Raw genomic sequence first — 16,794 nt, forward strand, 5'->3', positions numbered from 1 at the left:
AACTCAAATCGACAGGTATTGCGTAGACAGCTGCCTATAAATAATAAGTAGACAAGTTATAAATCAACCGCCAACCATTTCACCTCGCGTTATTAGCCTAGTTATATCAGTGAAAATTCGGAATTCCTAGTGGCATTGCACGGAGTAATAAGCAAAACAGAGCTACAATGACAGTGGCGTCTTGGCGGTGTATGATACTAACGTACTTCATAATTGCGATTATTATTACCACAGAGGTGTCTGTTAGCGGAAGTGAAAAGTTGCAAAGCGTCAATTATGCACTTCGTGTATTTAGAAAATCTAATAATGTGAGTTTAGAGTGTTCAACAGATCTAAAAATTGTGGGAGACGCGCTGAAAAACAATGAAACTTGGGCACAGAAAAGTATGTACCTATACTATATATTGATCGAAAATTACTTATTATATGTTCTACACTAATATTTTATAGTGCTTGATGCCTGGGGAAAATTTCCTTCTGGTATACTATATGGTCATCGTATGGAGATGGGAAATTTCGATGAATGCCTTGACATAAGCTCACCGTTGCTTGGTAAATATTGTCAGTCCAATGTTCCCTTCGAATCAACGGCATTTGGTTTTAATGCTGAAATACAATTAGGCATATGTTTCCCAAACAAATGTAGTACAGATGACTTTGATAAGCTTTTGAAAGAGTTTTTAGCAGATTCATATAAATTAAGTTTTAATACAACAACCAACTTGGTGATCACATCCACCTGTTCAACGCGCGAACATGTTGAACTTGAGCCTCTCGATTGGGTTGCAATGTAAGTACATGTTGATTTGTTTTACAATTACTACATATGTACACATAATACACACGAGTACACATTATTAGAGATTTTGTTTAAAATACTGTTTCTTTCTGAAGTGTTGCACCGTTTAAAGTTAAAAACAATTAAAAAACTAATACATAGAGCGTTCAAGAGTTCCCACATCTAATCGCATTTGGCGGCAGTAAAAGAGAAACCATATTATTGCAATTTTATGGATAAATTATAAGGTATATTCCGTTACTATATTTGATAAATGTTATGAATAAAAGTGTCCGTAGGAAAAAATCCAAAATTATGATTCTATTTGAGACTATTTTTTTGAAACGCAAAAGTAAAAATATTAGTGACGAAATGTATTGTAGAAGGGTGGTCCGATTAGTCTATCCGTTCAATGGTGGCACCGCAATAATATTCGGATGGTTACTCTTCACCCGAATCGGATTCGTAATTTGACCTCGTGTAAACGGGGACTTGGTCACGGATTATGGAAAAATTTATAGAGGAATAAAGCCATTTCTATTGGTGATTTAATTCATTTATTTGGAAGCCACGTTGAGAAATGAAAGCAAAGAGCGCTGGCTATGTCATTAACGAGTTTCCAAGTGATTACACGTCAGCTTTTAATGGCTCGAAAGGGACTATCACTGAAGGAGAACGTACAAAAAGTCCACAATTACTTATTGGCAACTACCTATTCAAGGTTGGCGAGATATCTGAGACAGTAGGTATCTCAAAAGAAAGTGTAGGTTCTGTAGATTCTCTCTGAAATATTATAAACTTAGCGCACCTGCTACGAAGAAGGCAAACATTGTCCCATCGACCATATATGTAATAGACCGGTATCCATATAGTATAATCTACAGCGACTACCTGGAGAAGGACCAAAGGATCACATGATTCTACCATGCCAACTTATTGTGCTGATTACTAATTGAAAAAAAATCAAGATAAATATTCTTTTTTCTTTATTAAGATCACTATTTCGACTTGAAGGTTGTTTAGAAAAATTAAACAATGTGGCTAGAAAGAACGATCAAAACGTTTTCCGTTATATGGAAACCGTTAGCCGGTTACTTGTTCAGATTTAGTTATGTAAGTAGTTACTACATATGTATGTACATATATGAAATGCAGCTGTGAAGTTTATTAAAGCTTAGGCAGCCGAAGTTTACTTTTTTCTAGTTTTTTTTTTTTCAATAATAATTATACTTTCATTTTAAAAAGTAACAATAACTAATTTTGATTTGTTAATTTTAGTACACTTTTCATTACCTTGGCACTTCTGATGGCGCTGAGTACTATCTTTGACTACCTTTATAGTTACAAAGGAAGTAAGCTTATGATTAAGAACACGTGCAATTGTTTATGTGAATAAAACTATATGTAGCTATGTATATGATTACAGAACAACCCAGCAAGCTATTAGTTTCTTTTTCCATCCCTAAAAATCTGCAACAATTATTAAAAATTCAGCATGGACACATACCCTGTCTTCATGGCATACGATGTCTTTCACTGTTTTGGATTATATTCTTGCATTGTTACCTGTATCGCATATTGTCGCCAAATATTAATTCAGTCGATATAAAAAGTGTGAGTCAATTAAAAGTTTAAATGCTACTAATAAATAATGATATCTCTTCTATTTATAATTTATACATTTCTTATATAGTGGGAACAAACGCCGTTTTCGATGATTGAACAGAGCGGCTCAATTGCTGTGGACTCATTTTTCTTTCTTAGTGGACTACTACTAATTATGGGCTCCTTCAGAGAAATGGAAAAGTATGTGAGAAATATTTCACTGTTATATAAATCATTAACATATCACTTTTAGAAATCATGGAAAACTCAACGTACCAATGATGTATATTCACCGTTATCTGCGCCTTACTCCGATTCTTGCTGTAGCCGTTTTATTTTATATGTCTTTATTTAATTATATGGACAATGGACCCATTTGGAAGAGCCTTACTGTTGCAAATAAAATATGTGACAATACTTGGTGGGCCACGTTATTGTATGTGCAAAATTATGTAGCGACTGGCAAAATGGTGAGTCGTCAATATTTGAAAACAATAGAATTGTAAAACGAAGAAAATTACAGAATCACTTTTTTTCTTAATTAATGTTTGATATACAATCAGCTCAAATGAAGTTATGGAGAAATGTAGTGTGTTGATAATAGTATATGCTCTCAAGCCATTAACATTTTCGTAGGCGTAAGCCACTTTCCATACAAATTCAGCCATAAACATAAATTCCATAATTTCATTTGATAGTGTTTACATATTTATGGTACATACAGAGATATCATTCTTTCACAGATTATTAAACACCTGAAATCACTCATACGCCCCACTATGTCTTCTGGTACAATAGGCTCTTAACTGATGCATACACATATTATATTGATTTTGTTTAACTATGTATATATATAAATATATAATTTTATTGCTTCGATTAATGAATTGAACTTTCAGTGCCTTGGTCATAGCTGGTATTTGGCTGTGGATACTCAATTATTTTTTTTATCGCCTATATTTTTAATTCTCATCTGGAAATGGAGGAAATTGGGTATATGGATAACAATAATTGTTGGTTTATTGCTCGTTGCTTGTTTATTTACGGTTATTGTGATAAATAAATACACAATTTACGACATTGCACGGTACATCTTATTTAACGTAATGAGAATTTTATTTATTAATTATTCAATTGCAGCAACTATGGCACCGCAAGCGAGGCAATGCCAAAAATATACTACTCAACACACACCAGATGCTCAGCTTGGTTGATCGGTCTATTATTTGGCTGCTATTTACATTACAATAATGGACGCATTGGTAAAATATCAAAAGTAAAGATAATTCAACCCATATTTACTATACACCAAGTTAATTTTAATAAAAATGTTTTTAGTGGTGGGTCGGCATTGGTTGGGTTATATCGCTCTGCACGCTCTTCACATTGGTATTTGCTTGGTATCCAAATACACTGCCCACCCGAAACGATCCCAGTGTACTGGAAAGTGCTTTTTATTTTGCTGGTGGGCGCGTAGCGTGGCCTTTAGCGTTATGCTGGGTAGTATATGGATGTATAAATGGCTATGGTGGTCCGATAAATAGTTTTCTTTCCTGGACTTTGTGGCAACCTATTTCGAAGCTTTCGTATAGTATGTACATTTGGCATTTGATTGTGATTACTATCAATGCGTCACGCATTAAAACCAATACCTACTTTTCTGATTATGATGTGGTAGGTTAAGAGACGAATGTATACATTCCAGATATGATATATTTTTTTCTTAAAAATTTCAGACTTTGAGCTTTTGGAGTAATTTTGGTGTAACACTACTAGTATCTGTTTGCGTTTATTTGGCTGTTGAGGCCCCGGTGGCCGATATAGAAAGTTATTTACTACCACGGAATAAGCCAAAGACTGCGAAACAATCCACATTGCCCACTGCAACCACTATATCTCAACAGAATTTATGTGAATAATATTGGAGATAGATGTCCCAATTTGTAAAATACTATAACTGTTAATTCTATAATCAATACATGTATACATATGTTGTATGTACTGACTATATTGTTATTTTATAAGTACAATTTCTGTAACTATAAAGTATAGTAGAGTATTCAATAATCAATAATTCTGATTTCAAACAAATTAAAAAGTAAAGACTCATTTTTGATCCTCGCATATAGTTTATTCATTGCAAGTAGTAAACTCTTGGAATCAATCACTTGAAAAAAATTTCTAAGATGTGTTTTTTAAAGTTTATGGATTTTATCGCTAATTGTTTATGAAATAAAATTATTTATTTGTATGAAGTCTTCATATACTGTTTTTTTCTTACTGTAACGACAAATGCCTTTAATGATAAAATTTACATACATAAGGATACAAAAAAAAAAAAGATAATAATGCTATTCCACCTGAAAGAAACGGATATAAGTAATAAAACATGATATTAACAAAATGATAAACAACTGATTTAAAGCGATGATAATGTGTATCATAGTTTCAATTATTTATTTTGACGATATGTAACATATTTATGGTTTACTGGCGAGAAGATTCAGATTCCAAGACATTTAAAACGAAAGTTCGAAAGTCAAGTCTATTTAGCTTACAATGAAGCGAGTGGGGTATTAAAACAACAGTGGAAATAGTATGACAAATCAATATCGAATGTTATCCTTGACGGATGTCACTTTAAAGGATAGTTGGTACATAAACTTTCCTATATTGTGTATACAGCGCACGCTCGAAAAATTTCAACTAATTTAAATCAAGGCAGTTCACATTTGCGAAATATTCACATTTTCGAATACCCAAAAAGAATAAGTTAATATATTTTTACACATTTTCACATTTTGTTGTTGTCTCTAAATCCTAAGAAGATCCAATGTTTTCGAGCCAAATTTTCTTTAACTGATGCCCATTTCTGGCTCATTGGGCATATAAACAAGCAAAACTGCGCATTTGGGGCGAAGAGCAGTCTGAAGAGTTTCAAGAGCAGCTATTTCGTGGGGTTTGTGGGCCGGTAGAATCATCGGTCCATATTTCTACAAAAATGATCCCGGTGATAACTGTCAATGGTCACCGTTATCACACCGATAACCGACTATTTGATGTCTGAAATTGAAGCTCGCAATTTCGGCGACATTTGGTTTCAACAAGACGGCGCCACTTCCTATACAACGCACTAATCAATGAATTTACTGAGAGAACACTTCTGTCAGCAGATAATTTACGTTTTTGGTCGGTCGATTGGCCACCAAGCTTTTGATATCACACAGTGTAAAGTCTAAAGTCTAAGCGGACAATCCCGCTACGATGCAGGCCTTGGGGCAGAACTTCATACGTGTTATTCGCCAGTTATCAGTCGGAATGCTCAAACGAGTTATCGAAAATTGGCCTCAACGGATGGACCGTCTGAGATGTAGCCGAGGACAACATTTGAAAGAGATAATCTTCAAAGAATATTCTTCCGGAAGATAATAAACATTCACTATTAAATTTAAAGTTTCTGTGTTTTTTCTTTAAGTATTGAACCTCGAATCACACTTTATTATAAATAAAAGTATCTAAGTTGCATAGAGTATTCACTGTAGTTTATGTAATCTAATGAATACAGAATACGATACTTTTTGCCGATTTTAAGAACAAATAAACTTTAAATTTTTTGCCTGAAATATCAGAAAAACTTTATTCTAACATTTTTTTTTCAAAGCTTTCGATTAACACATCTATCAAGGTGTCTCAACGAATTGGGGTCAAAGGAGTTTGAATTGCCACTTGTGCCACTTTTTTTCTTAAAGTTGGAAGATCGCTATAATTGGTCTATGTACCACCCTCCAAGGCACCTATGTTGAATTATATACTTGAATTCTAAAAAAAATTCTACAAAAGAAAAGTATTTTTCTTTAAAAAGATACGAACATTTCAGTCAGACTGCCCCGAACAGACTGCTGTTTCCTCCATAGACTACAGCTTTTGGGTTTGCAGTCACTTTAACATACAAGAGTTATACATACATTCAAATATGTACTCTCGCAAAATATTCTCATAGAGTATATTACAGTCGAACTTGCTGAAAGTGAACTTCCATATAATAAAGTAATATTGATTCATTTCGAAAACATAGCTTTTACAATCTACTTTCGGTGTATTTTTATCTCTTTATAATGATGTTTCTATGAATGAAACTGAAGTTTTCTATATAATGAACAAATTTTGTTGTTCTTCTTAATTGGCGTGGAGTGGAGGTCTTCCTCTTCCTCTGCTTCCCCCGGCGGGTACTGCGTCGAATACTTTCAGAGCTGGAGTGTTTTCGTCCATTCGGTCAACATGACCTAGCCAGCGTAGCCGCTGTCTTTTAATTCGCTGAACTATATCAATGTCGTCGTATATCTCGTACAGCTCATCGTTCCATCGAATGCGATATTCGCCGTGCCCAATGCGCAAAGGACCATAAATCTTTCGCAGAACTTTTCTCTGGAAAACTCGTAACGTCGACTCATCAGTTGCTGTCATCGTCCAAGCCTCTACACCATATAGCAGGACGGGAATTATGAGCGACTTATAGAGTTTGGCTTTTGTTCGTCGAGAGAGGACTTTACTTTTCAATTGCCTACTAAGTCCGAAGTAGCACCTGTTGGCAAGAGCCTGATCCTGCGTTGGATTTCCAGGCTGACATTGTTGGTGGTGTTAATACTGGTTCCTGAATACACGAAATTATCTACAACTTCAAAGTTATGACTGTCAACAGTGACGTGAAAGCCAAGTCGCGAGTGCGACGACTGTTTGTTTGATGACAGGAGATATTTCGTGCCCTCGTTTACTGCCAGACCCATTTTCTGTGCTTCTTTGTCCAGCCTGGAGGAAGCAGAACTAACGGCGCGGGTGTTGAGGCCGATGATATCAATATCATCGACATACGCCAGCAGCTGTACACTCTTATAGAAGATGGTACCTTCTCTATTTAGTTCTGCGGCTCGAACTATTTTCTCCAGAAGCAGGTTGAAGAAGTCGCACGATAGGGAGTCGCCTTGTCTGAAACCTCGTTTGGTATCGAACGGCTTGGAGAGGTCCTTCCCGATCCTGACGGAGCTTTTCGTGTTGCTCAACGTCAGTTTACACAGCCGTATTAGTTTTGCGGAGATACCAAATTCAGACATCGCGGCATAAAGCCAGCTCCTTTTCGTGCTGTCGAAAGCAGCTTTGAAATCGACGAAGAGATGGTGTGTGTCGATTCTCCTTTCACGGGTCTTTTCCAAGATTTGGCGCATGGTGGATATCTGGTCGGTTGTTGATTTTCCAGGTCTAAAGCCACACTGATAAGGTCCAATCAGTTTGTTGACGGTGGGCTTTAATCTTTCACACAATACGCTCGATAGAACCTTATATGCGATGTTGAGGAGGCTAATCCCACGGTAGTTGGCGCAGATTGTGGGGTCTCCTTTATATGGATTGGGCATAGCACACTTAAATTCCAATCGTTGGGCATGCTTTCGTCCGACCATATTTTACAAAGAAGCTGATGCATGCTCCTTATCAGCTCTTCGCCGCCGTGTTTGAATAGCTCGGCCGGCAATCCGTCGACCCCTGCCGCTTTGTTGTTTTTCAGGCGGGCAATTGCTATTCGAACTTCTTCATGGTCGGGCAATGGAACGTCTGCTCCATCGTCATCGATTGGGGAATCGGGTTCGCCTTCTCCTGGTGTTGTACTTTCACTGCCATTCAGAAGGCTGGAGAAGTGTTCCTTTCATAATTTAAGTATGCTCTGGGCATCGGTGACTAGATCACCTTTGGGGGTTCTACAAGAGTATGCTCCGGTTTTGAAACCTTTTGTAAGCCGCTTATTTTTTCGTAGAATTTTCGAGCATTACTCCTGTCGGCCAGCTTATCAAGCTCTTCGTACTCACGCATTTCGGCCTCTTTCTTTTTCTGTCTGCAAATGCGTCTCGCTTCCCTCTTCAACTCTCGGTATCTATCCCATCCCGCACGTGTAGTGGTCGATCGCAACGTTGCGAGGTAGGCAGTCTGTTTTCTCTCCGCTGCGACACGGCACTCCTCGTCGTACCAGTTGTTCTTTTGCACTTTCCGAAAACCAATGGTTTCGGTTGCAGCTGTACGTAAGGAGTTTGAAATGCCGTCCCACAGTTCCCTTATACCGAGTTGTTGACGAGTGCTCTCAGAGAGCAGGAGTGCAAGCCGAGTAGCAAATCGTTCTGCTGTTTATTGTGATTGCAGCTTCTCGACGTCGAACCTTCCTTGTGTGTGTTGACGTGCGTTTTTTTGCTGCACAGAGACGGGTGCGAATCTTGGCTGCAATAAGATAGTGGTCCGAGTCGATGTTAGGGCCTCGGAGCGTACGCACGTCTAGAACACTGGTCTTCCGTCTAGCACAACATGATCGATCTGGTTGGTGGCTTTTCGATCCGGCGACAGCCAGGTAGCTTGATATATCTTCTTGTGCTGGAATCTAGTACTACAGATAACCATATTTCGGGCCCCGGCGAAGTCAATCAGCCTTAACCCATTTGGGGATGTTTCGTCGTGGAGGCTGAATTTACCGACCGTAGTGCCAAAGATACCTACTTTGCCCACCCTGGCGTTAAATTCGCCAAGCACGATTTTGACATCGTGGCGGGGGCATCTCTCATAAGCGCGTTCCAAGCGCACATAGAAGGCATCTTTGGTCACATCGTCCTTCTCTTCCGTCGGGGCGTGGGCGCAAATCAGCGATATGTTGAAGAACCTCGCTTTGATGCGGATTGTTCATTCACCGCAGTGAATGATACTACTCGGCGACGGAGTCTCTCTCCCACCACGAATCCAACACCAAACTTGCGCTCCTTTATATGGCCACTGTAGTAAATGTCACAAGGATCTACTCTGTCCTTGTCCCGTCCATCGCATTTATTGGACGGCGGTGATGTCAGCTACCCAGAGGATACTTGGTCAAAGACCGGAAGTTGTGAGCTGCTTGAGCCATGTGTAAAAGAATCGTTTCTGGCCACTCCCAAGTGAATGGCGATCAGAGAACTTTCCTCACTTGCCTGAACTTCTACACACGACTCCATCCTCCCAAATGAACAAATTTTACAACTGGAAATTCAAGCCTCATAAAACTTTGTCTCCATATAGTGAATTTTTTGAAATATGGTTTCTGTTACACTCAGTTATATATATAACTGCGTGTTCCCAGAAATAGATAAAGTGTGATAAAGTGTGACACTAGTTAATACATGTGTTTAATAGCAGTTTTTCATTTAGCAGTAACTATTTTCTGCTAACATCAATTTCACTAGCAGCTCTCTCAGCGTCTTATGCTCTCAACTTGTGCTCTCTTCTGCCAGTTTTTTTGGGATAAAAACGCTTTACCGGCAGAAACTTGGCCAGCTAGTGATAGTTAGTACCTCAGAAATAAATCGCATATTGGTGCGTGTGTGCGCTTGTAAATATTTATATTTATTAATTTAACGATATGACTATTGCACTTCGTATAAGTCGACGGTAAGAAATTATGTTATTTATTGTACGACTTCTGATGAGTAGATACAATGTAATGTAAAGCAAACTTTACCAGACTCATTATTATCAAATTATACAATTTTAAGTACACTTAAGAGGACAATCCAAAAATTGGTTTTAAATTAATTAATTAATATTAATGACAGATAACATATAACGACTCGCACTTATACCACACTTTGTCTTTGGAGTTTGAATTTGGTTCATTGTCATGTTCAAAAAAGGTAACAACAAGCAGTATTTGGGTTAACTTGCAACGATTTCATTATTTTATTATGGTAGATATACATAAATGCGGTAAATGTTGAAATGCGATACTTTGGTATTTTCCTATGTATTATTAACTTATGCAGATCATTTTGTTTAGGATCGTGTTTCTTCTCTCATCCGTTTTTATCAGTCATGACGATTTGTTTGTTATTTTCTTTGTTGCTTTAATAAGCAGTGTTCTATTTGGGGAACTTAGTTCAGTTATTTATTTCAACATTTCTTCTATATTATTTTTCATACTTTATGAGAATAGTGAGGAGATGCCTATGGTTGGACTGAATCACAAAGAACAACCAAAAAACTATTCAAAGTCGTTAAATCTTCGATACAATCTGCTATACACTCTGATCGTGACAGGCTTTTGTTGTGGAACATAATTTCGCTGAAATCGATTTTAACATTATGGCTAAAAAGTGTTATTTTAAGAAATAAACAACTGGCTTGTGCTTCATCTTTCGAAGAAACTGTTGAGGTGTGCGAATGCATTCGTTTTTTTGCGACTATGGTCGATGTGGATCATAAAATTTAGTTGTGATCCATCAAATATATTTCACATTATGCACGACAAAACCCAAACATACAGATAGAATTCTCAAATATGCAATATTTAAAATTAATTAACTAAAACTTGTGACTGAAAAAACAGGTTTGAGTGACAAATGTACCTTGTAGGTCAGCGCCGTTGCATATCTCAATAATAAACAAAAATCAACTTGATTCCATAATAATATTGTTAAGTATATACAATTTATTTAGTTTTCTTTAACATTATAAAACGTATATAATACGATTTCTTGTTTTCGTTAAATGAATTTAATTTTAATGGTTCTTTGGCTAATATCTATCCTGAACTTATCAGAATACTCGAGTAGAGACCATAATATGCTGGTCGTTCTTAAGCTTTGGCCACTTCTACTGTCACTTCAGTGTCAGTCTTCTCAGCGGTAGTAGGAGCAGATGTTGGTTCTATTTTTTTAGGTGCTGGTTTACTTTCACCATGTCCAAAAATTGCCTTCTCAATTCCCAAAATAGGTGCCTCGAAAGCCAATGTGGCGAATATGGAAAGAGTTAGAGAAATGCCGAAATCATGCCACCAGCGAAGAACCTATAAAACAACAAGTGAACCATTTAGTTTAATTTTTGTTTTGTACAAAACATCAATTAGTATATACCATTTCGTAATCGCCAAAGTGGGTATCGGTTTGAATACGGCCACCATTCACCAGTTGAACAATTCTGTGGATTACATACATACAGTATGTGAGACGGCTGAAGCCAGTGAAGAAGCCCCATGAAAGGAAATCATTGATGATTCCACCATGACCATTGTAGCAGGCCCACACAATCCAGCCGATAGCGATGGCCCAAGAAGCACGACTTAATGGTTCGTAGAATGCACCTTCAATAATTGGTGCACTGGGATTCTCGGGTAGGATACGCCAATAAGGTCCCCACATATCGGTCAACATAACACCAAATGCCAACACCCAACCGGTAATGACCCATTTTTTAGCCAATGGAATTTGCCTGCCACGATTCTTGGTATACAAGAAGTAACCAAAGATGACACCAATCAACCAAGTGGGTACACGGGTGTGCGTCGGATAATAAGTCCAACGTTGGCGATCATCAACATGATCATCATCCACACGGAAGAGAGTGAATTTCCAAACCATGAAGGTAGCGAAAGTGCCGGCCATACAAAGAACACCTAAAAGAATGATTGGAGCGAGCGCCTTTTTGCCCCATTTCCAAAGTGGAATAAGGATTAGTGGTGAAAGCACGTAGAGCTGTGTATCGACAGCCAAGTACCAAGACTGACTGATGCACTGAAAAGAGAAAAGATAATAATTATTTCATATTCTCTATGTATTATTGGCATATTTATACTCACAATCTTCTTAGGGAAGGCATAATTCTGTACATACAACAGAGTTGCCCACCATGTGTCCGAACAACGCTCATCTTGAGTTCCGATCTTCATCCACATAGGGCCATGACCCGAGTATTTGTAAAGCGACATAATGTAGAGAATAACAACAGCTACGACTGGAGTCAAACGTATATAACGATGGAAATACATCATACCTAGGTTCAGTTTTCCTTTACTAATTTAGAGTAAATAAACTTCGTTTGATTAATGAAATCTTTATAACATACAATATGAACACTTACGTGCGTTCCATTTCACGGAAGGCGCCCCACAACATCAATAAACCCGACATGAAAAAGAATGTATCCACACAGAGTGTAGCATTCTGGACTAGCATGGAATATGGAGTTTCGATCCACTATAAATGATAATCGGTAATTTTTTAATACTTATATGTAAATAAAAGCGCTAAGAGTTGTCACTTACGGTATAGACTTTATCTTTGTTAATATGAGGTAGCTCGTAGAAAGTCATGTAACCATGACCAAATACAACCCACATCATTGAGAAACAACGCAAACCGTTGAGGCATTGAATGACATTAGGATTGTTGCTCTTTTTGACAGTAAAAATCTTTGGAGCATTAGTGAGTACAGAGAAAGCAATGAAAAGTGGCTTTTTCGGTTCTGAAATTTAAAACAATTTATAAATGTATGAAGTCTAAAACAGTTTTCAATTAAAACTCACCATTATTTTTCGTTTTAATGTAATCGTAAACACTGCTGGCTAACATGCAGAAAACAATGAAGCTGAAGAAGACACTATAAAATATTCACACAAAAATAATCATAGAACCAAAACATTAGGAGGATATAAATAATAGGGATTTAATATTTCACTAGCTTACATAGCAAAAATGTCGATACCACGTAGCTTCACAGGTTGTTCATATTTACAGTATTTTTCGGCGATCATAGTTGAAGTAATTCCAGCATCGTAGTATTTATTCATTACTCCAGTCAATATTTGGTTACCCAGTTCAGCTGAACATGAACTTGGTATACAAATACCCAGTTCGAATACTTCGGGTTTTTGGTATTTGTAACTGATTCTTGCTTGAACCGTCGATTCACGTGGCTTAATCTCATCCATATATTTTTTGATTGGTACTCGTGCTAGGCAGTACTGACCGCGCAATACATCATCTTCACTGAATTGCCAAGAAGCGGCAAGACATTCTTCATAGGCACCGAAACTTAATGCATGGCCCCACATCAAGCCAACAGGTAGTCGACCCCAAGTGTCGGGAACTGTAATGAAGAAAATAAAAAATAATGTTTATTAAAGTATTTATTTAGTTTTTGCGACTTGTTTTTAGAATATGACTAATTTCTATTTTGTTCGCGTTCACCAAGATCATAATTATTGAATATCGTTTTATAACCATCGGCTTTGTTAAAGGTAATAATATGTTAAAGATAATAATTAGGAAAAAAATTTAAATTTTACATTAGGTAATAAGTTAGTAATAATATTGGGTAGTCGAAAAAGTTTGTTCGTATTTTGTCAATAATTGTCGTTGCAGTCGTATATCTCCAGTGCCACCAATCGCATTGTGTCATACCATATAGTTTGGAAAGGTGAGATTTTAAGCTTCATTAAACAAAAAAAAATTAAGTTCGGTTAATTAAGTGAAAATGAAGAAGTATAAAAAAGGGAATAATGCCACGCAAGCCACAAATTAAATTTGTGAAGTTTACGGAGACGATGCTGGATCAGTTCGTGTAGCACAACATTGGTTCGCTCGCTCCCATTCTGGATATTTCGAAATTTCGATTTACACTGATAATAATGTCTCTAGTGGAAAAATGGCAAAAAGTGGCGAACAAAAGTGATATATATTTGTTTATTTATTTATTAGTATAAATAAAAAAAATAAGTTGAAGTTTGATTAGAAATACGAAAACTTTATATATTTATATTATATAGTAGTGATAGGATTGAGTATTGGCCTAATCTTTATTTACAAAGTGAAAATAGTTAAAATTCTAAAGTTACAAAAATAAAAATAATCGTACAATCCCACTTGCATTTCCGTATGTGCATATGTAAGTATGTATGTACAAATATTTTTATACACCACTTATGCCGGACAAGGGTTGCAAAAATATCAAATGCTCATATTAATAACTTTATACGTATATGTATATACGATTTCAACTTGTATTAAATAATAAAGAACAATCGCTTATCTACCGATAATCTGCAATTGAACTTTGCATTTGCTACTAGCTCACACGCATTTGTATGTCTGTACATACATATGTAGGTGTCGTAGTAATTGCTTCCGTTAAAGAGTTCAAATCTTTTGGCAGCTGTTTATGTACATATGTATGTATGTATATTTAAAGATATATACACTTTTACACTTTTGATTAGACCAATAACATTTTTATTATTGTATTTTAACTATTTATGGCGTTTTATGATTGTATTGTGATTTACGGCATGTATTCCCAGCAAAATGCTTATGCAGACTACTCCATCAGCTTTATCACTGACTTGGATAATAAATCCTAAAAATTAGAGATTTATGAATCGTTACGTATGATTTATCGATTAAGTAAGGTTTTTGGTTATATCAACATAATAGAAAAAAAATTATTATCACTAAAAGATTAATCAATAACTGTAAATGAGTGTGACGAATATTTAGTTGATTGGATTAAATTGGTATTTGAACTTATAAGGAAGTTAGTGCTGTACTTAAATGTCTAAATAAAAGTAATAAATGGCAGAAATAAATGAGAACGAATGAAAAAATCAAACCAATAAAAAACGTTAACTCCCTCAGCACTGCAGGTATTTTATCGCTTTATTCACAAAAAGAATTTCTATTCAAGAATTTGATCGGTCAGTTCGTATGATACTTATGTATATATTATAGTGGCCCGATCTGAAAATGTTTCGAACACTGTAGCGTTGCTTGGTACAATATCATATGAAATCTCGTCTAATAAAATAGTTAAAATAAATAGTTAAGGATTAATTTTAATTGTTCGATTTGTATGACAGCTATATGCTTTCGTAGGCCAATTTGAAGAATTTGTTCCCATATGATGTAGTCATTGATAATATTTTGTGCCCAATTTTGTGAATATATTTTGTTAAATAAAAAAAGAAGGGAACCCAAGGATTTGATTTTGATCTTTTATTTTTATATTTTTTTTTGTATTGCGGATATACAGATATTGTAGTGGTCCGATCTGACGATTTTTTCGCAGATTGTAAGTTGACTTGTAAAATGATCTATGCTTGTAAAATATAAAAAGTTTTTCATACAAGTAATTGAGTTTGATCGTTCAATTTGCATTGCAGCTATATGCTATAGTCGTTCGATATCGATGATTCTGATAAATGAGCAACTTCTTGAGGAAAAAAGGACATGTGCAAAATTTCAGAACCGTATCTAAAAAACTAAAGAACTAGTTCGTGTATATACAGACGGACTGATATGGCTAAATTGACTCAGCTTGTCACGCTGATAATTCTCCGAGTTATAAACTGCGTTGCAAATTTAATACACCCTGTTCAGGGTATAAATGGATGCATGCATATCACTGAAGAACTATTTTATGGTATGGTCTGATTAAACAACCAGAAAACAAAAATAATGTTAATATTATATATGTAATTATATGTTATAACGAATAATATCACAAATTGATGTAAATCTCATAACATATCTTTTTGATCTCATTCATCTAAATTTGTATTGATTACGACCTTCAACGACATCCATATGTTATCTCTTAATATTGTGCAAACTTAAAAATTATCAAAGGAACTTACACTCAATAGCCCATTCGTAATATTCATCAAGTGCTTGTGATATGCGATCAATATCCCTCAGACATTTAGAGTCATCGTACGCTCTGAGTGTAGCATTCAATGTTTCAGCTCCAATTTGCGATCCTTCTTTATAAAACATATAAGCGAGATCATTTTTAAATGGTGATCCTGAAACCGCTAAAACTGTCGATTCTTCAGCATAGCAGTTATGCGCAAATACTGCTATTAACAGCGACAACGCCGCAAAAGAATGCCGCGCTGCCATTTCGTTTGTAAATTTTAAACTTTATTGCGTACCCGAGTACAAGGATCAGACCGTAATCCCTACCTTTCGCACGAATATATGGGAATGAACTGCAGTTGCTACATGTTTGTCGGTAACTTTTATAGCCATCGCTGTCAAAAGCCCGATACTTCATGATTAAACATTAGACATTTTATGCACATGTATTAGTATACCCATACAGTTCTATTTCTCGCATACTAATATGTACATATGTATACCTTAAGATTTCATACTTCTTAGCGCGTATAGTAATACTTACATCTATTAATGGTTGGAAAGATAGGGTTAATATACTTATTGATAGTGGCTTCACTACAATTATACCAATGTTAAATAAAAATCATATACAATATAACTCGTAATATCACAGTCGAATGCTCGGCTAATCTATCGACATTAGAAAATCAGTTTCTATAAATCTAATCATATGCTATATATATATATTCATAAATTTGCTGTGATACAATATAAACGTTTAAGTATTGTTGTGTGAGTATATAAATAATCTCTACGTTTATTCCTTAAGCTCTATTAGCCTGTGTTATTATTTAATTTAATATTTATTTCTTAAAAGCATTTATTAAGTAGAGATGACTTTAAGGCCTAAATATAAATAACTAAAGCCCGCCTCTGTTGACATTAACATTTCAATATAACAATTTT

At 35.8% G+C, this 16,794-nt stretch overlaps 2 protein-coding genes across 3 annotated transcripts; one reads left to right on the top strand and one right to left on the bottom strand.

The window, feature by feature from the left end:
- The first annotated feature begins 77 nt into the window (after nt 1-77).
- Nucleotides 78-4,553, top strand: LOC126760165 (nose resistant to fluoxetine protein 6-like). Of its 2 annotated transcripts, XM_050475623.1 has the most exons (10): nt 78-384; nt 451-790; nt 2,057-2,130; nt 2,205-2,392; nt 2,472-2,584; nt 2,637-2,853; nt 3,283-3,470; nt 3,524-3,659; nt 3,722-4,057; nt 4,120-4,553. In XM_050475623.1, exons 1-10 carry the CDS (start codon nt 168-170, stop codon nt 4,300-4,302), a joined length of 1,992 nt encoding a protein of 663 aa, XP_050331580.1. In that variant the 5' UTR covers nt 78-167; the 3' UTR covers nt 4,303-4,553. The 2 variants fall into 2 exon arrangements, with proteins under 2 accessions (XP_050331580.1, XP_050331581.1); XM_050475624.1 differs by lacking the exon at nt 4,120-4,553 and having other exon boundaries at nt 3,524-3,645; nt 3,722-4,012.
- A 6,280-nt stretch (nt 4,554-10,833) lies between these two features.
- Nucleotides 10,834-16,187, bottom strand: LOC126760164 (nose resistant to fluoxetine protein 6). Its single transcript, XM_050475622.1, has 8 exons — nt 15,846-16,187; nt 12,901-13,303; nt 12,741-12,814; nt 12,480-12,679; nt 12,296-12,411; nt 12,015-12,228; nt 11,293-11,949; nt 10,834-11,225 (listed from the first exon to the last, which is right to left on the bottom strand). Exons 1-8 carry the CDS (start codon nt 16,108-16,110, stop codon nt 11,016-11,018), a joined length of 2,139 nt encoding a protein of 712 aa, XP_050331579.1. The 5' UTR covers nt 16,111-16,187; the 3' UTR covers nt 10,834-11,015.
- Nucleotides 16,188-16,794: the final 607 nt, after the last annotated feature.

Source organism: Bactrocera neohumeralis, chromosome 5 (genome assembly GCF_024586455.1).
Source record: "Bactrocera neohumeralis isolate Rockhampton chromosome 5, APGP_CSIRO_Bneo_wtdbg2-racon-allhic-juicebox.fasta_v2, whole genome shotgun sequence".
Taxonomy (NCBI): Eukaryota; Metazoa; Arthropoda; class Insecta; order Diptera; family Tephritidae; genus Bactrocera; species Bactrocera neohumeralis.

What these genes read in the sequence shown, in the direction of transcription:
- LOC126760165 (XM_050475623.1), top strand. Translation starts at nt 168, where the DNA reads ATGACAGTGGCGTCTTGGCGGTGTATGATACTAACGTACTTCATAATT. An exon ending in ATTCAGTCGATATAAAAAGT is followed by an intron (nt 2,393 to 2,471) that starts GTGAGTCAATTA and finishes TTTCTTATATAG; the next exon opens with TGGGAACAAACGCCGTTTTC. An exon ending in GCATTGGTAAAATATCAAAA is followed by an intron (nt 3,660 to 3,721) that starts GTAAAGATAATT and finishes AAATGTTTTTAG; the next exon opens with TGGTGGGTCGGCATTGGTTG.
- LOC126760164 (XM_050475622.1), bottom strand. Translation starts at nt 16,110, where the DNA reads ATGGCAGCGCGGCATTCTTTTGCGGCGTTGTCGCTGTTAATAGCAGTA. An exon ending in TTACGAATGGGCTATTGAGT is followed by an intron (nt 13,304 to 15,845) that starts GTAAGTTCCTTT and finishes TCTTCATTACAG; the next exon opens with TTCCCGACACTTGGGGTCGA. An exon ending in TTCCGTGAAATGGAACGCAC is followed by an intron (nt 12,229 to 12,295) that starts GTAAGTGTTCAT and finishes ACTCTAAATTAG; the next exon opens with TAAAGGAAAACTGAACCTAG.